The 22,082-nt window shown below is 34.7% G+C and overlaps 1 protein-coding gene across 2 annotated transcripts; it reads left to right on the top strand.

The window, feature by feature from the left end:
• Positions 1 to 207: 207 nt before the first annotated feature.
• LOC306863320 (protein Hook homolog 2-like) lies at positions 208 to 21,373 on the top strand. Of its 2 annotated transcripts, XM_079406575.1 has the most exons (22): positions 208 to 701; positions 1,574 to 1,656; positions 1,836 to 1,908; positions 2,007 to 2,057; positions 3,018 to 3,150; positions 3,906 to 3,973; positions 6,703 to 6,765; positions 6,849 to 6,929; positions 7,007 to 7,170; positions 8,370 to 8,510; positions 8,589 to 8,790; positions 13,742 to 13,852; positions 13,949 to 14,030; positions 14,116 to 14,182; positions 15,899 to 16,036; positions 16,117 to 16,204; positions 17,629 to 17,663; positions 17,740 to 17,822; positions 18,983 to 19,086; positions 19,176 to 19,283; positions 19,366 to 19,437; positions 20,489 to 21,373. In XM_079406575.1, exons 1-22 carry the CDS (start codon positions 657 to 659, stop codon positions 20,618 to 20,620), a joined length of 2,124 nt encoding a protein of 707 aa, XP_079262701.1. In that variant the 5' UTR covers positions 208 to 656; the 3' UTR covers positions 20,621 to 21,373. The 2 variants fall into 2 exon arrangements, 1 of the variants encoding a protein (XP_079262701.1); XR_013783672.1 differs by lacking the exons at positions 18,983 to 19,086; positions 19,176 to 19,283; positions 19,366 to 19,437; positions 20,489 to 21,373 and having other exon boundaries at positions 16,117 to 17,490; positions 17,740 to 17,815.
• The last annotated feature ends 709 nt before the right edge of the window (positions 21,374 to 22,082 follow it).

Raw genomic sequence — 22,082 nt, 5'->3', positions numbered from 1 at the left:
GTATTATTTTTTTATAATGTTTTTGACTTTTGAGCATTAATAAAAATAAAAAAGCAAAAAAGACTTGCGAGATTTTTCACGAATAAACAGTTTTAATTAATGAATCAATTGTTTGTACACTCTGGTGTGTTTTATGTACATTTCTGGTCGATAATAATAATAAAAAACAAACTTTAACACTGTTGGCTTCTGACATCTAGTGTTCACAACAGATCTGATTCACACTGGCCTTACTTTGGATTTAGTTTTTTTCTGCAGTTTTGTCATTTTAACCCATTATCTACATTCACGAACCGCTGTATACAAACTTTATTACACCAGAATGTAATATATATGATGGAAATGTAGCGTGATAGCGATATGATTACTTTGACTTCTATATTATGGATAAAAATACTATGAAAGTCAACTTGGTTTCTTCAAAATATCTTCTTTTGTGTTCAACAGAAGATAGACTTTGATACAGGTTTGAAACTCATGGGTGAGTAAATGACGGAATTTTAACTTTTGGTTAAACTGATATTTGTGTAAGTTCAATATTATTGACATATATTTAATTTAATATGTGTTGCTATGGCTACGAGCGATCGCTAGGCGCAAGATCTCGCGAGCGCGTTTAGCAGCGCTGCTGGAGTTTGTAGCAACAAACCTGCACCATGAGCCTCGATAAACACCGACTGAGTGACTCTTTATTCATCTGGGTAAGATATAAACCCCTTCCCGTCTCTTCAGATGACATTAAAGAGCGTCCGTCTGCGTTGAGCGAGAATGAAGTAACGTTAGTGGTTTGTTTGTGTTTAGCGCGCTAGCCTGTTAGCAGCAGGTGGATTCTCACAGTTCACCGAGTTTTAATGAATTAATCGCCGTTTTCTGTTTATTATACGCTCGTATATTATTAGTGCTTTATACAGCTCTGCATGTGTGTGTTAAACTCATTATGTAACTGAACAAAGGTCCTGAAATGAGTTTAAAGACTAGTTATAAGAGTTCAAAACAACTTGACCTCCGATGAAATCAATATATTCTCCTCAAATAAAATAACAAACATGTCCTTCACAATCGAGGAACAAACCCTGACTCTATTTGCTGAAGCAAACTTATTGTTTTTGATCTCATTTTTGAGACATACTGCTGTATATGTACTAAAAATAATAAATAACCTATAATTTTACTTTGACAGTATGTTGTTCTGTAACAATTACTCAGTATGTAGATATCAAAGTAGGTATGAACGTTTGTTATTATTTGTTTATTATCATTTATACTGTGCATAAAAATATTTCATAAATATTTGTAAAGCTTTATTTGAAAAAAAATTAAATATTTTATTTATATTTATCAGAAACACATCTGTTCACTATAGTACTGTTTAATTTTACTTTAATCCATTTGTATTGTTTATTTGCTTTATTTGAATTATTTATTTTAATATATATTTTTTTATTTATATATTTAATTAAATTTTTCTAAAAGGTGTCTTAGACCTAACACAAGTTTTCAACTCTGTCCTATTTTTGTAATTCACTTTTCATGTCTGTATTTGTCTAATTTTCTGTCCCTTTCTGTGTTTCAGCTGCAGACGTTTCAGGTGCCGTCGTGCACGAGCAAACATGAGCTGACCAGCGGCGTGGCCATCGCACATGTGCTCAACAAAATGTGGGTGTGACTTCCTGCAAATGTTTATGAAGGATTGTCAACTATTCATGTGAAAGCTGATCTGACAGATGCGCCGGATGCATGTGTGCATCTGATATGTCAAATATGACAGCTGATAGTGAATACTTGTCATTCAGTGGCTCTGTGCTTTAAGAGCGTTTCTGTTCTGTTTCTGTCAGAGATTCGTCCTGGTTTAATGAGACGTGGCTCAACAGGATAAAAGAGGATGACGGCACAAACTGGAGGCTGAAGGTACTTTAGTTTGATTAGATTTCTTTCTAGTAAAGATGTTTTCTGTACAGTATACTGGATGATCATGGGTCTGAGTAAACACACATGTGCTCTGACAGGTCAGCAACCTCAAGAAGATCCTGCAGAGCATGATGGAGTATTATCATGATGTAAGTTATGTTTTTGTGTGATTGAAGTCTATCAAAAGCTGCTTTCCTGCTTACCTTTGAACCAGATGTTCACATAAAAGGGATATGTATGTGTGTGTGTGTGTGTGTGTGTGTGAATAACAACTAAAGGATAAAATATGCACTTTTATATAGTAAATGTATTATAAAATATACTTCCATTATATATTTAGATATTATTATATTGTTTCTCATTTTTAGGAATTTAAATTTAAATACTACAATAACTAGTTAACTACTTAAAAAAAAAAAAAAAAAAAAAAAAAAAAAAAAACATGAATTAAATAATGCCAAGGCAACATTTCTCACATTTGTTTATTTTACTTTGAATATTACAATAAATAAAACTACATAAACAAATAAACTATATATATATATATATATATATATATATATATATATATATATATATATATATATATATATATAAAACTATATATACAAAAATAAATGAAATGACTGAATACAACTAATACATGCTATATAGACATAACAAATACTTAATTTAATTAAATAATTAAATAATAAGGGAAAATATAAAAATGAAATCGAGTTCAAAATATTAGAACTAGTAGTATATCAATGATACTAAAATAACAGAAAGTACATAACAAATCAACATAAACAAGATAAAGGAATAAAATATAAATACTATGGATGAGAGAAAATATACAGAATATAAATACGGAGAAGAGAAAAAATCTAATTCAAAATATTAAAAACTGTAGTAGTGCATCAGTGATAAAAAAAATAAAACAGATCCATTGTACACACATTTATGTATACATACACAGATGTGTGTATGAATACATATGTGTCTGTACAATGGGTCTGTTATATTTTAACTCGTTACTACATGTTCTCTGTTGAAGCTTTTAGTTATATTAACCTGTTATTGAGGCTGCTATTACCTAGTGACGTGTATTGTGTTGTGTGTGTCAGGTGTTGAGTCAGCAGGTGTCTGACGATCACGTTCCTGACGTGTGTCTGATCGGTGAGATGGGGGACGTGACTGAACTGGGTCGTCTGCTTCAGCTGGTTCTGGGCTGCGCCGTCAGCTGCGATCAGAAACAAGGTACACCAGAGATTACAAGCCCTGAGTCACATGATCAGTCATGTGACCTCACAGTGCTACGGTCTGATAGATGGACTAGAAAAAGAGAACAAAAGCTGAGCTGAGATTGGAGCAACCCCCGCTGACAGCATGAGAGACTCGAGCACTATGAGAGAAATCACTAGAGGGGAGTGATGGGAAAAACCAGAGAAACGCCGTTTACACCTGTTATCAACCTGACAGAACAGGTGTTAATGGGCTCTGAAACATTTAGTAATCTGATGATGTTTAGAAGTATTCAGAAACACATGTGAAGCCGTAGTAAAACATACTCAACATCTCCTGCTTTCTGCCTGTTAAAGTCTTCAGGGTTTTGCATTACTATAATAAATGAAATTGTGATATACCAATTAAATATGACTATCATTAAAACTAAGATAATAAATTAAATTAAATATAAAATATTGTACAATGTGCAGTGTCAATATTTTATTTTTATTTATTTTAAATATTTTAATAATTAAAATGTAATTAATAATTCTTACTGGTTTTTTTTTCTTTTTTTTTACCGAGCCTTAATATTTAATTAATATTTCCTCGTTCCATGTAAAATAATGACTTCCTTAGGTGTATGTTTTTTAAAATGACTTTAGAATAATTTATCTGTAAAATAGCGTTTATTTTTATTTTATTTTATGTTTTTATTTTTGGGGGGGATCTGTTAATTAACCATCAGCCTAAATGTCATAACTATATGATTTTCTTTCCTTTCTCAGAGCACATTCAGCAGATCATGACGCTGGAGGAATCAGTACAGCATGTTGTGATGACGGCTATACAAGAGGTACACAACACGCCTCCGTTACACACTTATTTCCAAAAAAGCACTTGTGCTTCGAAGCTGAAAAATATAGGAGCATATAAAAAAAAATTAAAATTGAGCAAGTAATGTAAGCTTCTCCTCAGTAAAGAGATGCAAGGAGAAATTTGCATGCAGAATAATTTAATCACATTACAAATTGTGTGCTGGGTTTTTTAATATTTTGCTTTAAACTGCATTCTTTATTAGTTTATATATAATTTACAATTACTTTTAATGCCAGATACGGTTTGTGTAATCAAAATACCAATAATAACCATGAGAAAAAACGTTATGCATAACACTGGACTTATAATTATAAACAAGCCCAAAATACACAAGGACTCTTATTTTGAAATGTCTGTTCATTTGAACAGATGGAGATGAAATATTCACACTTACCATCATATCTTCTATTTACATATTATAATATACACTTTCATAATTGATAAACAGTCTATAATGAGCAATCGTTTGGCATAAATGTGCAGTTTTATTTTATTGTAAACTGCTCTGAAACTGCTCTTATTTCAGTAAATCATAGCCTTTTGAAGTTTAATAATCACGTTAAGCGGTTTCACCATTCTTGCTTTTCTGTTCCGAAATTTAAGATCTTTAAAAATGAAGATGTTTGTTATACCATTCAAGATGCATTGCTGTTCAAAAGTTTGGGATCAGTACGATTTTGTATGTTTTGTTTTTAAGTTTCTTCTGCTCAAGGCTGCATTTATTTGATCAAAACTACAGGAAAAAAAAATATATATGTGAAATATAATTTATTCCTGTGAAGCAAAGCTGAATTTTCAGCATGATTACTCCAGTCTGGGTCAGTAGATTTTTTTACTTTTTTAATTTAATACTTTTAGTCAGCAAAGATGTGTTAAATGGATAGAAAGTGATAGTCAAGACTTCTATTGTTAAAAAAGATTTCTATTCTGAATAATTGCTGCTCTTATTAACTGTTTATTCCTCAAAGAATCAAAGAAAAATGTTTCACATGTTCCAAAAAAAATATTAAGCAGCACAACAGTTTCAACACTCATAATAAATCAGCATATTATTATGATTTCTGAAGGATCATGTGACACTGAAGACTGGAGTAATGATGCTGAAATTCAGCTTTGATCACAGGAATAAATGCTGTTTTAAAGTATAGGTATTAAAATAGGAAACCAATATTAGAAATTACAATAATATTTCACTATATCACTGTTTTTTCTGTATTTTTTAAATGAATACAGCCTTGATGAGCAAGAGACTCAGAGACTCAAAAACAAGGTCAATTATTTATCAGGTTTATAATATAGCCCTAACATAATATATTATCAAAACAAACTATTTAAACTGATAGAATAGAAAAGAAACTATAGCAAAACTTAAGCTGAGATCTGTAAGTTAAATATAAAAAAAGTGAACATATTCTTCTATAGCTGTCTAAACATCGTTATGAAGTTTAGACAGCTATATCATCCTCCGCTATTTCCAGCACTTAATCAAGCCACTCTTCTTTAATACATGAGGATGTTGTATTTCTCATGTCATTGCGTTTGTGTTGTCTCTCGTGTTGAGCGCACCGCAACCATTGAAGTATTCAGTTTCTACAGCGACTCATTTGGTGCATATCGTTCTCTTTCTGTGAAACCGGTTCTAACTCTGTCGTGACATCAGCTCTAGAGCGGTTTGCCCGAGCCTTGCTATTCTTTCCCTTTTACTGGCGGCATTCAATCAAATGGCTTCCCAACTCATTTGTGTGTGCGCGAGGCACATTATTTCTTCTGCGCGGCCACGGTGGAAGAAGAGCGCTCAGCTTAGAGGGAACACTGCGTGGGAGCCCTGTATTTAAGGCCCGTCGGGCAGGGCAGTGATGCATTTTGGTAGCCCGACTGGAAAACACAATAGCCCCGGGACGTCGGGCTAGCGATTTTGCGAGCCCTGACATACATATAAAAATAAATTCAATATATATATTATTTCATATCCATATAGTATGAAGTACTAAAATAACTAAAATTAAATCAAACTAAAACTGAATAAACAACCTATACAGACATCAACACTGAGCCAAGCACACATGTTTTAAAACAGCAACTTACTTACACATAGTAAGAAATGGTTATAAAAAACTGAAACAGAAGTGAAACAAGTTGTAGGAAAGAGGAAAAATAAAAAGCGATACTTATACCCTTTTCCGGTGGAGTCGCACGGTAGGGTCGATGGTCTTTACACGCTTTACTTTTTACTTTTAGTCATTTAGCAGATGCTTTTATCCAAGTATTTGTGATCAAATAATTACAGCCTTGATGAGCAGAAGAGACAGTTAAAAAAAACAAAAAACATTCTAAATCTTTTGAAAGGCAGTGTATAGACTTCTTATAACATTAAATTTCATACAACTAAATTTTTTAGTCTTTTCAAGGACCTGCTGGGATTTTTTTTTTTTTTTTTATTCACACACATGCTCCAAAATACATAAATGAAGTCCCCGTGGAGGATGTGAATGTGAAGTACTTCAGGTCTCAATTGTCACTTTTGGGCTTTATTCAAATGTTTTCTCTGTAACTTCCTCCATTCAAACAACGAGGAGGACAGTCTCTCCATTGATCGGTGGGAAACCTGCTCTGTTCTCCCAGAAGGCGGCGTGTAGATCTGTAATGAGCAGCAGAGTGAGCATGTGCTGTTAATCTAATGGAGGTCTTGCTGTGTTTGTGTCTCAGCTGCTCACCAAAGAGCCCGTGGAGGCAGGAACTCCAGAGACGTTCGGTGATTTCGACAGTCAGGTGAGTGAGTGAGTGGTGTTTAGGATCAGACAGGCTTGGGTTTTCTGCATTATCTTATGTTTTCTCGTCCTGTTGATACTCAGTCCAGGAAGTATTATTTTCTGAGTGAAGAGATGGACGATCGAGACTTCACATCCCAGCGCTGCCGCGACCTCCAGCAGCAGGTGACCGCTGAACTGAATGATAATAAAAGCAGGAAGGCTGACTTGAGTAATACATTAGATGTTTGTGTGTGATTCAGGTGTCTGTTCTGATGGAGGAGAAGTCCTCGCTGCAGGTGGAGCTTCAGTCTCTGCGGGAGCGTCTCAGTCACTGCGAGACGCCTGACGTCCCCTCCACCATCACCAACAAGAAGCTGCTGCTGCTGCAGAGTCAGATGGAGCAGCTGCAGGAGGAGAACTACAGGTGTGAGGCCCCTCGCGCAGCTCCACGACAGGGCCCAGAGTGTTTCATTATTATATAGTATGTAGTCATAATTATTAACTTTTGGTTTTCCATTCATACAAATAAAAAAAATATATATTTGAAATATAGTTTTATATTTATCTAGTATTATATTAACAATATGATCATATACATATAAATAAAATGTATATCCTTAATCATTACTAAATTTAATTTTGGCAGTATTCATTCATAAAAATTATTATAATATTATAGCACCATATTTATGTATATATTTTAGCACTTATATGATAATTTTATTTCTATATTTTATTATAAATTAAATTAATTGTCATTATAAATTTATTACGTAATTGATTTCTGGCTAAATCCATTCATACATATACACAATTTTATAAATGTTTAATATTATATAAAGAATTATAATATTTATGTAGTATTTTATTAATAATATAATACTGTTATTTCTATATTGTATTATAAATTAAATTAATATTTATCATTAATTGAAAATAAATAATATAGTATAATTTACATTGTATTACATTAATATTATTATAAATACAATTAATATAATTAATCATTATTACTTAAATTTCTGTATGTCTATTTATACAAATACAAAAAGAATTATAGTATTATTAATTATTACAATTAATTATGCACTGTTACGTTAATATCGTATGATATTAATATTATTTCTATGCTATGTTATAAATGAAGATAATTAATTACAAAAAAGTATAAAAAAAAATATTTTCTGGTTATATCCATTCACACAAAAACAATACTATATTTCCATTTAATATTATATAAATAATATGATATTCAAACTATTTCTCTATTGTAAATATATATTTAAATAGAAAAATGACTCCTCTTCTTCTGTGTCATTTTTTTTAAGCTTCGTTACGGTACTGTGTAAAAACATGGACAATTTTTAGCATTATGTGAGTGAAAAATGACCCCATAAAGCTTGTTTATAGTTTATCAGCTGTAATGTGAACCAGAAAGAAATCTCATGCCAAGGCTGCTGTGTCCTTTTGGGTCAAAATGAAAAAAATATCCTTTTCTGTTCTTTTAACCTTGATATCTTCTACGCATCAGTGATATTAGAGTTTAAACATTGTCAAACTTACTACAACATCCAGCCCAAATCTCCCAGCCTGATAATGTGTGAGTGTGTTTGTGTGTTTGAGGCTGGAGAGCAGTCGGGATGACCTGTGTGTGCGAGCAGATGTTCTGGAGCGAGAGGTGACGGATCTGCAGCTGAGGAACGAGGAGCTCACCAGCCTCGCTCAGGAGGCCCAGTCCCTCAAAGACGAGATGGACATCCTCAGGTCCGAAACGCGAGACGCCTCGCTGTCTGCTGTTTGAAACGCTCTTTCTGTATTCATCACCGGTGTTTCCTGCTGCAGGCACTCGTCCGACCGCGTGAGTCACCTGGAGGCCATGGTGGAGACGTACAAGCGCAAGCTGGAGGATTTGGGCGATCTGCGCAGACAGGTGCGTCTGCTGGAGGAGAGGAACCACGTGTACATGCAGCGCACCTGCGAGCTGGAGGAGGAGCAGCGCCGAGCCAACGCCATCCGCTCGCAGCTCGACACCTACAAGAGACAGGTGAAGGAGCGCTGCTTACACTGCAGAGCTGTGTTCATCACTGAAGAGCAATCCAAGATTTATATGTATATATATATGTGTGTATATATATATATATATATATATATATATATATATATATGTGTGTATATATATATATATATATATATATATATATGTGTGTGTATATATATATATATATATATATATATATATATATATATATATAGCATGCATGCATACATACATACATACATACATGCATAAATGCATGCATGCATGTGCTGGTCATAAAATTAGAATATCATCAAAAAGTTGATTTATTTCAGTAATACCATTCAAAAAGTGAAACTTGTATATTAGATTAATTCATTACACACAGACTGATATATTTCAAATGTTTATTTCCTTTAATATTGATGATTATAACTGACAACAAATGAAAGTCCCAAATTCAGTATCTCAGAAAATTAGAATATCAATTAAGACCAATGCAAAAAAAATGATTTTTAGAAATGTTGGCCAACTGAAAAGTATGAACATGAAAAGTATGAGCATGTACAGCATTCAATATTTAGTTGGGGCTCCTTTGGCCTGGATTACTGCAGCAATGCGGCGTGGCATGGAGTCGATCAGTCTGTGGCACTGCTCAGGTGTTATGAGAGCCCATGTTGCTCTGATAGTGGCCTTCAGCTCTTCTGAATTGTTGGGTCTGGCGTATTGCATCTTCCTCTTCACAATACCCCATAGGTTTTCTATGGGGTTAAGGTCAGGCGAGTTTGCTGGCCAATCAAGAACAGGGATACCATGGTCCTTAAACCAGGTACTGGTAGCTTTGGCAGTGTGTGCAGGTGCCAAGTCCTGTTGGAAAATGAAATCTGCATCTCCATAAAGTTGGTCAGCAGCAGGAAGCATGAAGTGCTCTAAAACTTCCTGGTAGACGGCTGCGTTGACCTTGGACCTCAGAAAACACAATGGACCAACACCAGCAGATGACATGGCAGCCCAAACCATCAATGACTGTGGAAACTTTACACTGGATCTCAAGCAACGTGGATTATGTGCCTCTCCTCTCTTCCTCCAGACTCTGGGACCTTGATTTCCAAAGGAAATGCAAAATGTACTTTCATCAGAGAACATAACTTTGGACCACTCAGCAGCAGTCCAGTCAAGACGCTTCTGACGCTGTCTCTTGTTCAAGAGTGGCTTGACACGAGGAATGCGACAGCTGAAACCCATGTCTTGCATACGTCTGTGCGTGGTGCTTCTTGAAGCACTGACTCCAGCTGCAGTCCACTCTTTGTGAATCTCCCCCACATTTTTGAATGGGTTTTGTTTCACAATCCTCTCCAGGGTGCGGTTATCCTTATTGCTTGTACACTTTTTTTCTACCACATCTTGTCCTTCCCTTCGCCTCTCTATTAATGTGCTTGGACACAGAGCTCTGTGAACAGCCAGCCTCTTTAGCAATGACCTTTTGTGTCTTGCCCTCCTTGTGCAAGGTGTCAATGGTCGTCTTTTGGACAACTGTCACGTCAGCAGTCTTCCCCATGATTGTGTAGCCTACAGAACTAGACTGAGAGACCATTGAAAGACTTTTCCAGGTGTTTTGAGTTAATTAGCTGATTAGAGTGTGGCACCAGGTGTCTTCAATATTGAACATTTTCACAATATTCTAATTTTCTGAGATACTGAATTTGGGACTTTCATTAGTTGTCAGCTATAATCATCAAAATTAAAGGAAATAAACATTTGAAATATATCAGTCTGTGTGTAATGAATGAATCTAATATACAAGTTTCACTTTTTGAATGGTATTACTGAAATAAATCAACTTTTTCATGATATTCTAATTTTATGATCAGCACCTGTATACTGTATATGTATGTTTTAATTTAAGTTTGTAATTAATTTGTTTTCAAGTTTGAATTTACTTGTTATTTTTAAGTGAGTTTAATTTTTAATGTTTCATATTTTTTTATCAATGTTAGTGTAATTTTAGACATTACTGTTTTATTATTTTGAGTAGATTTTTTTTCATTTTAGCCATTTTGTATCTATTATTACTAGTAGTAATTCATTTTTGTAGTAAATGCATGTATGCGTAATTTATCTATGCATATAAATATATATAGAATGTGTTTTATTGTACAGTACATGTATGTATGTATGTGTGTGTGTGTGTATATATATATATATATATATATATATATATATATATATATATATATATATATATATATATATATACACACACACACACACGTACGTTTGTTTTTGTGAAAAGTGGGGACATCCCATAGGCGTAATGGTTTTTATACTGTACAAACTGTGTGTGCTGTTGCCCTACACCAACCGTACACCTAAACTTAGCCCTCACAGGAAACTGTGCATTTCTACTTTCACCCCAAAAAACTCACTCTGTATGATTTATAAGCGTTTTGAAAAGTGGGGACATGGGGCACATACCTATGTCATACCTGTGTCATTATAAAAAATGCTGGATTTTGACATCAAGATTTCAAAAGCTTGTGGCTTGAAAGCGCTTAAAGATAGAGATCTACTGTAAATTAGAAAAATGTTGGGCATGACCGAAAGTTTATGTGGGGTGTAAATATACTCATCTAATTTGTATTTTATGACGTCATCAGGGGGTGGGCCCTCTTGAATTTCGTAATATTCAGGAAATAGTAGATATTGAATTGATGTTTAATTGTTTTTTTTTTGTCTTTTTCTCCTCATTCCAAATGATCAGAAAAGAGGAAACCAACAATAAAACAGGATAAAGTACTAAATTATTACTATTACTATACTATATAGTGGTAAAACGCATGTGAACAGTAGCCTACTTTTTGATCAGTTCATCAGTAATATTCAGGAAATAATAGATATTGAATGGATGTTTGAACTTATTTGCATGTTTGTTTGTCTTTTTATCCTCATTCCAAATGATCAGGAAAAGAGGAAATCAACAGTAAAACAGGAGAAAGCAGTAAATTATTACTATATTACTGTGCCATAGTAAAATACGTGCCTATTTTTTGATCAGTTGACCAGCTATCTGCCCAATCAGGTATCTATGTGACAGTTTATAGTTCTTGAGAGTATGGTAGCTCTCATTGCATGGCACAGCGCACAGACCTACCCCACACTGACTGCACCTGTACTGTCTGCCGGCAGCCCTTAGAGCGCGCGCGATCAGAACAAACTGCGCAATCTGGCTGATCATCAGAGAGCAACAGCTCTCCTATGGACACTACGACCACGTCCACCCCTGCCACCCCCATCCCCGTTGGGTGTTGAAATGATCACTTGTTTGTGCTTTGTGAACGATCGCGCCTTGCGCAGCGGCACCATTGCGCGGAAAAGATGTACCGGGAGAACGGCGATCATTAGACGGCCGATCGTCATTTCCAAAAGGCAAATATTCCCCTTCAGAGTCAGAATCGGCGAATAACATTTGCAACACATCCTCACAGTACAACTTTTTATTAGCCATTTGGCGATTTTCTTTCACAAATCTCACAATTTACTCAGACGCTATGACACGATAGTTCACTTGCTCTGCTGTTTCCTCGAACAATTTAGGTCTAGAATCGATGTACTACATGTCTGCCATCTAGTGGAAGGGAATACAAATGAGATATTACAGCATATTAGGAACTACAGTCTGTTTCAATTTTGCGACTTTGGCACTTAGGGCACTGCGGCACTGCGATTTAAAAATAGCTCTTTTAATGGGTTTCAATGGGGACATTGTTGTCCAAAAGGCACTGAGTGTAACAATTTTGTGTACCTAGTGCATAAAATATTTTAGCTTGGGAGCACAGAGTTAAGTTTGGTCTCATTTTAAAGAAGACCCATGGCAGATTATCATTGAAGTAAAAAAAGATTAAAAAATGAAAAAAAAAAAAGTTATAGAAGTTTAAGTTTATGAAAATGCTTTATGAACAATATTTTATCTAAAATATATATTTTGTTACATGTTGAACTCTAAACCTGCTAGAAAATCAAAGCCATAAATCTAAACAAGTTGTGTTCCAAATTTGAGGTTGATATCTCAAAAAATGAGATCTCAGTAAAATTTTGTTTGGACGCAGTACTAAATTTTCCCCATTAGATGCCAGCAAAACTGGAAATGTGGGCTGTTTTTGTGAGATTCACTCTAACATACAGTTACAACAGCACTTTGTTTGCTGCAAATGCATTAAATGCCACAAATGCAAACTGCTCACCAAAGACAATTTATGCAGCAAAGAGATCAGAATCAGAATGAGCTTTATTGGCCAAGTATGTTTACACATACAAGGAATTTGTTGTAGTGACAGAAGCTCCACAGTGCAACAGAAAGACAGCAACAGGACAGGACACAGGTAATTAAACAAAATAACAAGAAATAGCCAATAACCAATGTACAAAGCAGCAAAAAAAAAAAAATATATATATATATATATATATATATACATACATAATATAGATAAGTGAGTGTGGTGAATGGATAATGCATTAGTTGTGTGTTCCACGTTTATTTATTGAGTGTTCATGAGATGGATTGACTGAGGGAAGAAACTGTTCCTGTGTCTGGTCGTTCTGGTGCTTAGAGCTCTGTAGCGTCGACCAGACGGTAACAGTTCAAAGAGGTTGTGTGCTGGATGTGAGGGGTCCAGAGTGATTTTACCAGCCCTTTTGCTCACTCTGGATAAGTACAGTTCTTGGAGAGTGGGGAGGGTTGTACCAATGATTCTCTCAGCAGTCCGGACAACAGCAGATGTTCATAAATCAGAAATTCTGTCAGTTTTGTTTCACTTCCAACAATTAGGCCAGAGTGCTTTGAGTCCTCATGAACCTCATGTCCATGTGAAAACACTGCAACACAGGCTGGATTCACTGGTGAATTCACTGCTTCAAATGGATCAAAACGTCAGCTGGACTACGTTGGGATGAATGACTGATGGATGTTTGTGTTCCTCAGGCTCATGAGATGAGCGCCAAATACTCGGCCGAGGCCATGAAAGCTGAGAAATGGCAGTTTGAGTACAAGAACCTCAACGACAAATACGAGACGCTTCTGAAGGAGAGAGAGGTACCACACTGATCCCTCGCGTCAGAGCAGAGTGATTCTCTGACTGTGAACGTGAATGACTGTGTGTGTGTGTGTGTGTGTGTGTGTGTGCTGCAGAAGCTGATATGTGAGCGAGACACGCTGAGAGAGACGACTATAGAGCTGAGATGTGCTCAGGTCCAGCAGCAGTGCTTAAAAGGTCACACACTGCATCTACAGACATAAACAAGCCCCGCCCTCTCTCACACTCTTAACCAATCAGCTCTCTCTCCCTGTGTCTGCAGATTCTCTGAGCGCTGCTTCAGGAGCTGTTGGCAGCCTGGCGGCAGAGATTATGCCTACAGAGCTCAGGTGAGCACTAGCCAGGGTTAAAACATTTCCAACACTGTTTCATTGTTTGATCATTTACATTATTTACTATTTAAGAAATGTAAATATATATATTCTCAGAAGTCCATGCTATTTTATTTTCATTGAGATACTATTATAGTTTTTTTAATTAATATTCTTTTTGAATATTCGTCGAATTTAAAATAAAAATCCACATTTGAATGCAAAAACGTTGCTAGGTGTGCGTCAGGCAGCCTTATCAGTGGCACACAAGATGCGATGACCATGCTGATGTCGGTGCATTTTAATGCTTTTTTTTAGCCTGTCCAGTTGAACCCACTGGATGTGGCGCTGCTGCGTTGTTCATTTAAAATATTGCAGAAAAAGAGAACAATGCGGAGATGTTGTTTAACGCAAAACTGAAACCAGGCCGTTCACACCGTTGCAAGTTCAACTTTTAAAAAATGTCTTCAGACTTTATGGCAGTTTTTCTGCATCCCACTGCATCTCATGTTTTTAAATGAAAAAAGTGCTCATTTGTGATTGGTTTTCAGTCCTTATTATTAAACTATGCATACATGCATGATACTTTTTGTTTCTAATTGTTTAAGCAATGTAATTAATTATATGGTTTTTAAACATTATGCACTTTTTTTCAAAGATAGTCCTGTTATTTTTTTTATTTTTTCCTGTGAAGAAACATGTATTAGTAATATTTTGCTCGGTGCGCCCTCTTGTGGCCTCAGGAGAGAAGCCAAAAGCTTTCCCCCCCCCTAACAGAAATTATGCCTTTTAAATTTGAATATAATTCGAATTTAGTTTTTCAGCCAATTTTGACAGCCCTATTCTGAATTAGTTTATTTTTAGATTTTCTGGTTTCATTTTAGTTTTTGTAAGTTAGTTGTTTTTGTATTTAAAAAAAATGTCTGTGTGTTTATTCATATTCATTTCAGTTTTTGTTATTCAGTTTTAGTTAAATTAATGAGTAACGGTGAATAATGTTTTTTATGGTTTTAGTACAACTATAAAAAAGCCTGCTAGTGTTGCATTTTTAATCATTATCTTTTGTCATATAATGATTTATTAAATACTACTTTTTTACTTCTGTTATATGAATTATAATTTTTTTTGTATTAATATTTAGTAGCAATATACAAAAATTTCCAGAACCGAAAATATTTGAGCAAACAGTTTATATAATTAAAAATTTGATATAACTGTTAATTAAATGTGCAGATGCAGTTTGCGTAACTCCATTTGTATTTCAGTGTTGATTTTTAAATAAATGTGATTAATGCATACATTTATTCATAATTATCATTTTTTTTTCTGTTTCTTTTTTTGGTGTAATGAAAACAATTGGTGCATCATTTAATATTTAGTCTAAAATTTCTTTTCGTAATGAATTGTATAAATTACATAAACTACACAATCTGATAGTCGTGTCAATCACTGATAGTCAATGTGGGTGGTAATTATTTTTAGTAGTAGCTTGTAGTGTTTCTGGACTTTACTAGTTAAACATTTTAGCAGTTTCAAATTTGAATACTAATCACACACTAGCGGTCAAAAGTTTTCTATGTGAATATGTTAACATGTAATTTATTTCTGAGTCAAAGCTGAACTTTCAGCATCATTTTTCCAGTCTTCAGTGTCACATGTCACATGACCCTTGGTACTTATTTGTGTACATACGATGAGTCTGACATGTGAATGTGCTTTCTGTGTGTGTGTCAGGGACACGGTTGTGCATCTGCAGCAGGAGAATAAGACGCTGTGTGTTCAGGAGGATTCGTACAGACACAGACTGGAGGAGCTTCAGACGCAGCTGGAGGATTCGCAGCGCTGCCAGAACACACTCGAGACGCAGAACCGGTCTGTGTGTGTGTGTGTGTCAGATACATCAGTGCATGTGCAGTGCAGTGTGACATGATCTCTCTCTGTGTGTGTGTCAGGTTGAGTCAGCAGCAGATCTCAGAGCTGAGTGCTCAGGTGGAGGAGCTGCAGAGAGCTTTACGGGAGCAGGACAGCAAGACCGAGGACGTCAGTAACACACACACACACACACACACACAGAAAACTGATTCCTCACGTCATGATTGTGTCGGAGCTAAAATCACTCCGTTCAGTCCCCAAACACTCAGTGCTGCTGTCTGATGGACGATCTGCCTCATTTAAGACAGAATTGACTCTGCTCTTATTGCGAACGATTCAACAATGACCTTAGTCTAAAGATTCTTTGTCCTTTTTCTTCTGAATGTAATAACTTGTTCCACCTCGAAATTGATTTGACATGAGAAAATTACGTCAATGTGGGCGGAGCTGAATAATATTAATCAATAATATCATAATAACATCCAGTCATTTCCAAATGGGGAAGTCCTGTGAAAACAAAATGAGTAGCATTGACAATGAATTAAAAATATATACATTATTTATGAAGTATTTATACATCATTGTAGTATTTTGGTTGAAATTTTCACTTGTTTTTATGGTTTCTTTTTTATTTGTACCTTATAAAATATTTTTGTATTTTTTATAATTCACATTTTTAGTTTTAGAATTGATATTAAAAAATAACAATTAATTTAAAAAACTAAAAATATATATTATTTGTAAAGTATTTATACATCATCGTAATTTATACTTATTTAACTTTTTTTATTTTTATAATTCTGGGTTGGTTTTTTTGGAGTGAAATTTGGGTTGAACTAAATAACTAGGTCTATGCATATATACAGTTTTATGTATTTTTTATATAATTAGCAATTTTATGTGCCTTTGTCATTTTTATTAGAATTTTATATTTCTGCTTAGCCTTTATTTTTAATTTCAGTTTTAGTAATTTTAGTACTTAATAATAATGCATTATAAATGTTGCTCTGGTAACTGGCTACATTTTAAAATTAAAATTTTTTGGAAAATTATATTAAAATATATTTTTGTTAATAGATAGAATTTAGTTTTTACTTTGGAGTGAAGTTTGAGTAGTTTTTGTGAGGGTCATATCATAAATCAGATAACCCATGCTCCAGTCAAATCCCCGTGAAGTGGATGTTAAATGTGTAGTGAGTGGTGTCTCTCCTCAGACAGCGACGGTTGAGTGGTTTCCATCTGTCTGTGAGTGATTGATGTAATATGACTCACCTGATCATCGAATCTGATGTTAAAGCACACAGTATCCTGTTAAGAGCCTCTGTCTGTCTCTGGTTGATTGATGTGTGAAATCTGTAACTGTTTTGTTTGCGGTGCTGAAATTAACGCCTGCTCGTCTGTTTTTATCCGCCCACCTCTCCTAATCGACCAATCATCTGCCGCCTCAGGTCGTTGTAAGTACCGCCCACAGGCCCGTCTGCTTTCTGATTGGACACTGATTGTTAATGCGCTGTGATCATCACTGATGGTGTGTGATGAACACAAATCCTCATCGGTCAGCGTCTCACTGCTCTGTTTCTCTTCCCTGACAGTCGTCTCTGTTGAAGAAGAAGCTGGAGGAGCATCTGTGAGTGTCTCTGTCTGTCCTCTCTGAGCCAGCGTGTTCATCGGATGTTGTGTTAATGCTGTGTGTGTTTGATCAGAGTGAAGCTCCACGAAGCTCATTCTGACCTGCAGAAGAAACGGGAGGTGATTGATAACCTGGAGCCGCATGTGGACAGTAACAGTGAGTCCACACACACACACACACACACACACAAGACCAGCCACAGGATGCCATCTGTATTGATTTAGCTCACAGACACACAACAAGCTACTCTGAAGCTAGTTCATCAAACTGCAAGCTACTCATCAGATAAAGTATCAAACATTACTGCGAGTAAATAAGATTTATGAAAAAAATCTGTAAATACTTTGTGTATATAATAATAATAATAATAATATGTTTAATATTATAAGTATTGAGTAAATATTATGAAGTGTTTTATTTATATATGTATAAATGTATTGTGAATGTACTGTTGTAGAAGTTATTAATACTGAAGTAGCTTTTCTTTTTTTCTCTATTTAGCCTTTTTATTATATTTTCAGTTTTCAATATCATAGTTTCAGTAAGCTGATATGATTTTATGTGGGGATTTTTTATATATAACTTTAATGTTTTTATTGCAGTTTTAGTCATTTTAGTACTTAAAGAAAATTTAAAATGTTGCCTTGGTAACAGACTGAAATAAGTAAAAAATAAAATAACAAAAATGATCATATACTTATTTTTATAATGTAATTTTTTAGTTTCCAATTTTGTTTTAGTTTGAGTAATTTTAGTACTTGGAAAATTATTGAAAATTATAAATGTTGCCTTGTTAATTAAGTGAAATGGTAGTTTTTTTTGTCTTTATAAAGAATATGTTCTATATTTATAATGTAATATGAATAATATTTTCAGTTTCCAGTTTTATCATAGTTTTAGTCATTTTGTAATATTGTGGTTTTTATATTTCTTTTTAGCTTTATTTTTAATTTCTGTAATATATTACAATAATAGGTATTTTTGGTCTTTAAAAAAAAAAAAAGTTAGCTTGGACTGAATTAAAATGAGTTGTTTTTGTCTTGTGCTTAATTTTTTTTTTCTTTTAATAATGAAACTATAATATATATATTTTTGTTCCTTTAATAATGAAACCATGCAGTGCAGGGACTTTTGTGAGTGCTTTTGAATTGAACCAGTTCATTGAACGATTCATCTGAATGAACTGATTCATTCAAATGATTCAGAGTCAGTAGAGTTTGAACAGACGAGTATGTTTCATTACAGTATGACAAATAAATGATTTTTGAAGAGTGATAAAGACACTCTCTCTCTCTCTGTGTGTGTGTGTGTCTCAGTGGCGAAGAAGATCGACGAGCTGAAGGATATCCTGAAGAAGAAGGATGAAGACATGAGACGGATGGAGGAGCGATACAAGAGATACGTGGAGAAAGCTCGCACCGTCAGTACAGACGTCAGAGAGATAGTGCTGTATAGTGAGAGAACAGTTTCCTTGAACGCCAGGTGTGTGTGTGTGTGTGTGTGTTTCAGGTCATAAAGACTCTGGACCCCAAGCAGAAGCCCAGCGTGATTCCTGCTGAAGTTCAGGTGCTGAAGAACCAGCTGACAGAGAAGGACAAGAAGATACAGCACCTGGAGGTCAGACACACACACACACACACACACGCAGTTTATCTGTGACTGGTGGTGTTGATCTCACGCTCGTCTCTGTGTGTTTCAGCATGACTTCGAGAGGACGCGCTCCAGACACGACCAGGAGGAGAAGCTCATCATCTCAGCCTGGTACAACATGGTGAGGACTGCAAAAAATCCTTCAAAACTCTCAACACATTTAGGAGAGTTTCAAAGTATCACATTTTTGTTAAATGACTTCAAGGATTTTTCATTGTATTATATTATTTTTTTATATCTGTTTGTGGCATACTTTGAGAAAGTAGTAAATATAAGCTAATAAGTTAACGAAAATGTATTTCTGAGGAATGTCTCACAATTTAGTTTCTTCCTAGGTTTGATTTCAACAGTAAACCTCTGTTGTGCAGCATTTTGTCTGCCAAAAATAAAAGGAATGTTACATTTTAATTTGATTACATTTTAAAAGATTAACAAAAGTGTTTTTCATGCCTTTTGTTTGATTACCACCATTTAAAAAAACAATTGTTTTAAATCCAGAAAACTTTAAAACACACAATTTCTGAAAAATTAAATTAAACATTTCATAGAGCCCTATTTTTGTAAAAATTGTAATAAAGTTAATTTTTTCGAAATTCAATTGATTAGACATGTTTTTTAATTACTGAACAGATTCCAGAAAAAAATGAAAATGAAAAACGCTGAATTTAGGGGGAAAAAACTACATATTTCCTTAAGATTAGTTGGTATAAATTGCAATTCAATTCTGTATACTTTCCGATTACAATTAATTGGACATTTTCTTGTTTTTTTTCTTTTGGAGGGGGTGGGATGGGGGGGGGGGGGGGGGGTATTAAAATTGAATACCAAAAAAAAATAAATAAATAAATGTATATATATATATATATATATATATATATATGATAAAAAAAAATAAGAGAATTTGGGGAATGATAGAAAATAGAACATATTTCATAGCGCTCTAAAAAATGAATCTAAAATTTAATTCAACCATTAAAATGGAATCCAGAAAATAAATAAAATACAACTGAAAAAAAAAAAACTGAATCCTTAAATATTTAAATAGAAAAATATAATTTTGGTTTACATTAATTGGAATTTAGAAAAAACTGATTTCACAGGGTCTTAGTTGATAAGTGGAGCTGATTTTGTAGAGCTGGAGTTGACCGTCTCTCTCTGTGTGTGTGTCTCAGGGCATGGCTCTTCATCAGAAGGTGGCCGGAGAGAGATCGGGACCCGGTTCTGCTCCGGCTCAGTCCTTCCTGGCCCAGCAGAGACAGTGGACACAAGCCCGCAGAGGCCTGTCCCGCCTGCAGCCCAGATAAAGCCCCTCGCATCCTGACGAACGCTTAACCTCTCATGCAGCACTTCTGTCTGTCATCAGCCTGCTGAGAGCGGATGTCTTTTATCAATTTGTTTTAGATGAAGTTTTGTTCTTTTTAGTTGATCCGAGCGTCAGTGTGTAACTGGGTTTTAGCTTAGTGTTAATTAGCGCCAGAAACCACTGTGTTTGATGAAGTAGATCAACCTTTGATTCTTTTAATGCTGTCTTTTTACTGTAGATTTGGGTGTTGATCAGGGTTAGGGTGCGTGTGAACGCACTTTACACACTCGGTGCCTTCTGCCATCCGTCAATCATCTGCTGCACAGAAACCTTTAATGCCACGAACAAATGAAGAAGTGCTTTTATAGTGATTTGTCCAGAGAGCTGCAGTGTTTTAACGACACTAATCATGGATGAACCGCTGGAGGAGGAGTTTCCACCGGTTGCTGTTTTTTTTTTTTTTGATGTAACGTCACCAAAGTCTGTTGCTGATATTTATTGAGGCAGAAACACTACTGACTGTGAACACTGTGCTCTGGGCCTCATCAGTCCGGACGCTGAGCTTGGTTCGTTTGTTCTTCACTCTCTGAGTTTCGTCACAGTGCTGATGTTCATGAGTTGCGTTCGTGTGTTTCTCACGGTGTTTTCATCGTTCGCTCTGGACTGATGGGGTCGCTACGCAAATAAATCACTTTAGTCTCACTGTTCTTCTCTCTGCACTACAATAAAAGAGATTATTGGTACAAAATATCAGAGCTGGGTCTGTGTTCGCTTTAGTGTTGCTTTGGATGAAAGCCTGCAATAAATGAGACACCACTGAGAAATGGATGGATAAAAAACCTTATTATTAAACATAATCCACAAATTAGTACTTGTATTACAGGATAAGTCAGATGAATAAGTAATTGTACGGTTAGATTTATGATCCATGACTATGTTTGCCTTAAAGATAATACTGAAATAATATCATTTATAGAACATTTTTAAAAGGTGAGAAATAAAGTAGATAAATATTTTGTAATATTTGCTGAAAAATATGTAAAAGTATGCTAAAAAGATGCAAATGACTGTTTTATAGTTCAGGGGTTTTAGTATTTCAGATTCCTGATATAATCATGATCATGCAAGACAGCTAACGCATAAAGGACTGCTTTATTATTGTGAAAAATTAATATTATAAATGTGTAAAATATTATTTGGAAAATAGTTTCTGGTGTTACATTGTTGTGTTTTCTTACTATAGTACTGTACTGTTATAGAAATCACTTTCAATTATTATTATTTGTAATTTATTTAAATCAAATTGTATAGTTTTATTTTAATAATTTAGCTAGATGAGTTGATCTCATTGTTATATTTATCTCAACTGTTATATTAAATAATTTTAATCTATATGTAAACCAAACTATTATTTTGATTAATTTATTTTAATCAAATTTAATAAGATGAGTTAGTCTAACCTA

Source organism: Barbus barbus (genome assembly GCF_936440315.1).
Source record: "Barbus barbus genome assembly, chromosome: 4".
In the NCBI taxonomy this organism is placed as follows: Eukaryota; Metazoa; Chordata; class Actinopteri; order Cypriniformes; family Cyprinidae; genus Barbus; species Barbus barbus.
This window is presented reverse-complemented; position numbering and strand designations above follow the sequence as displayed.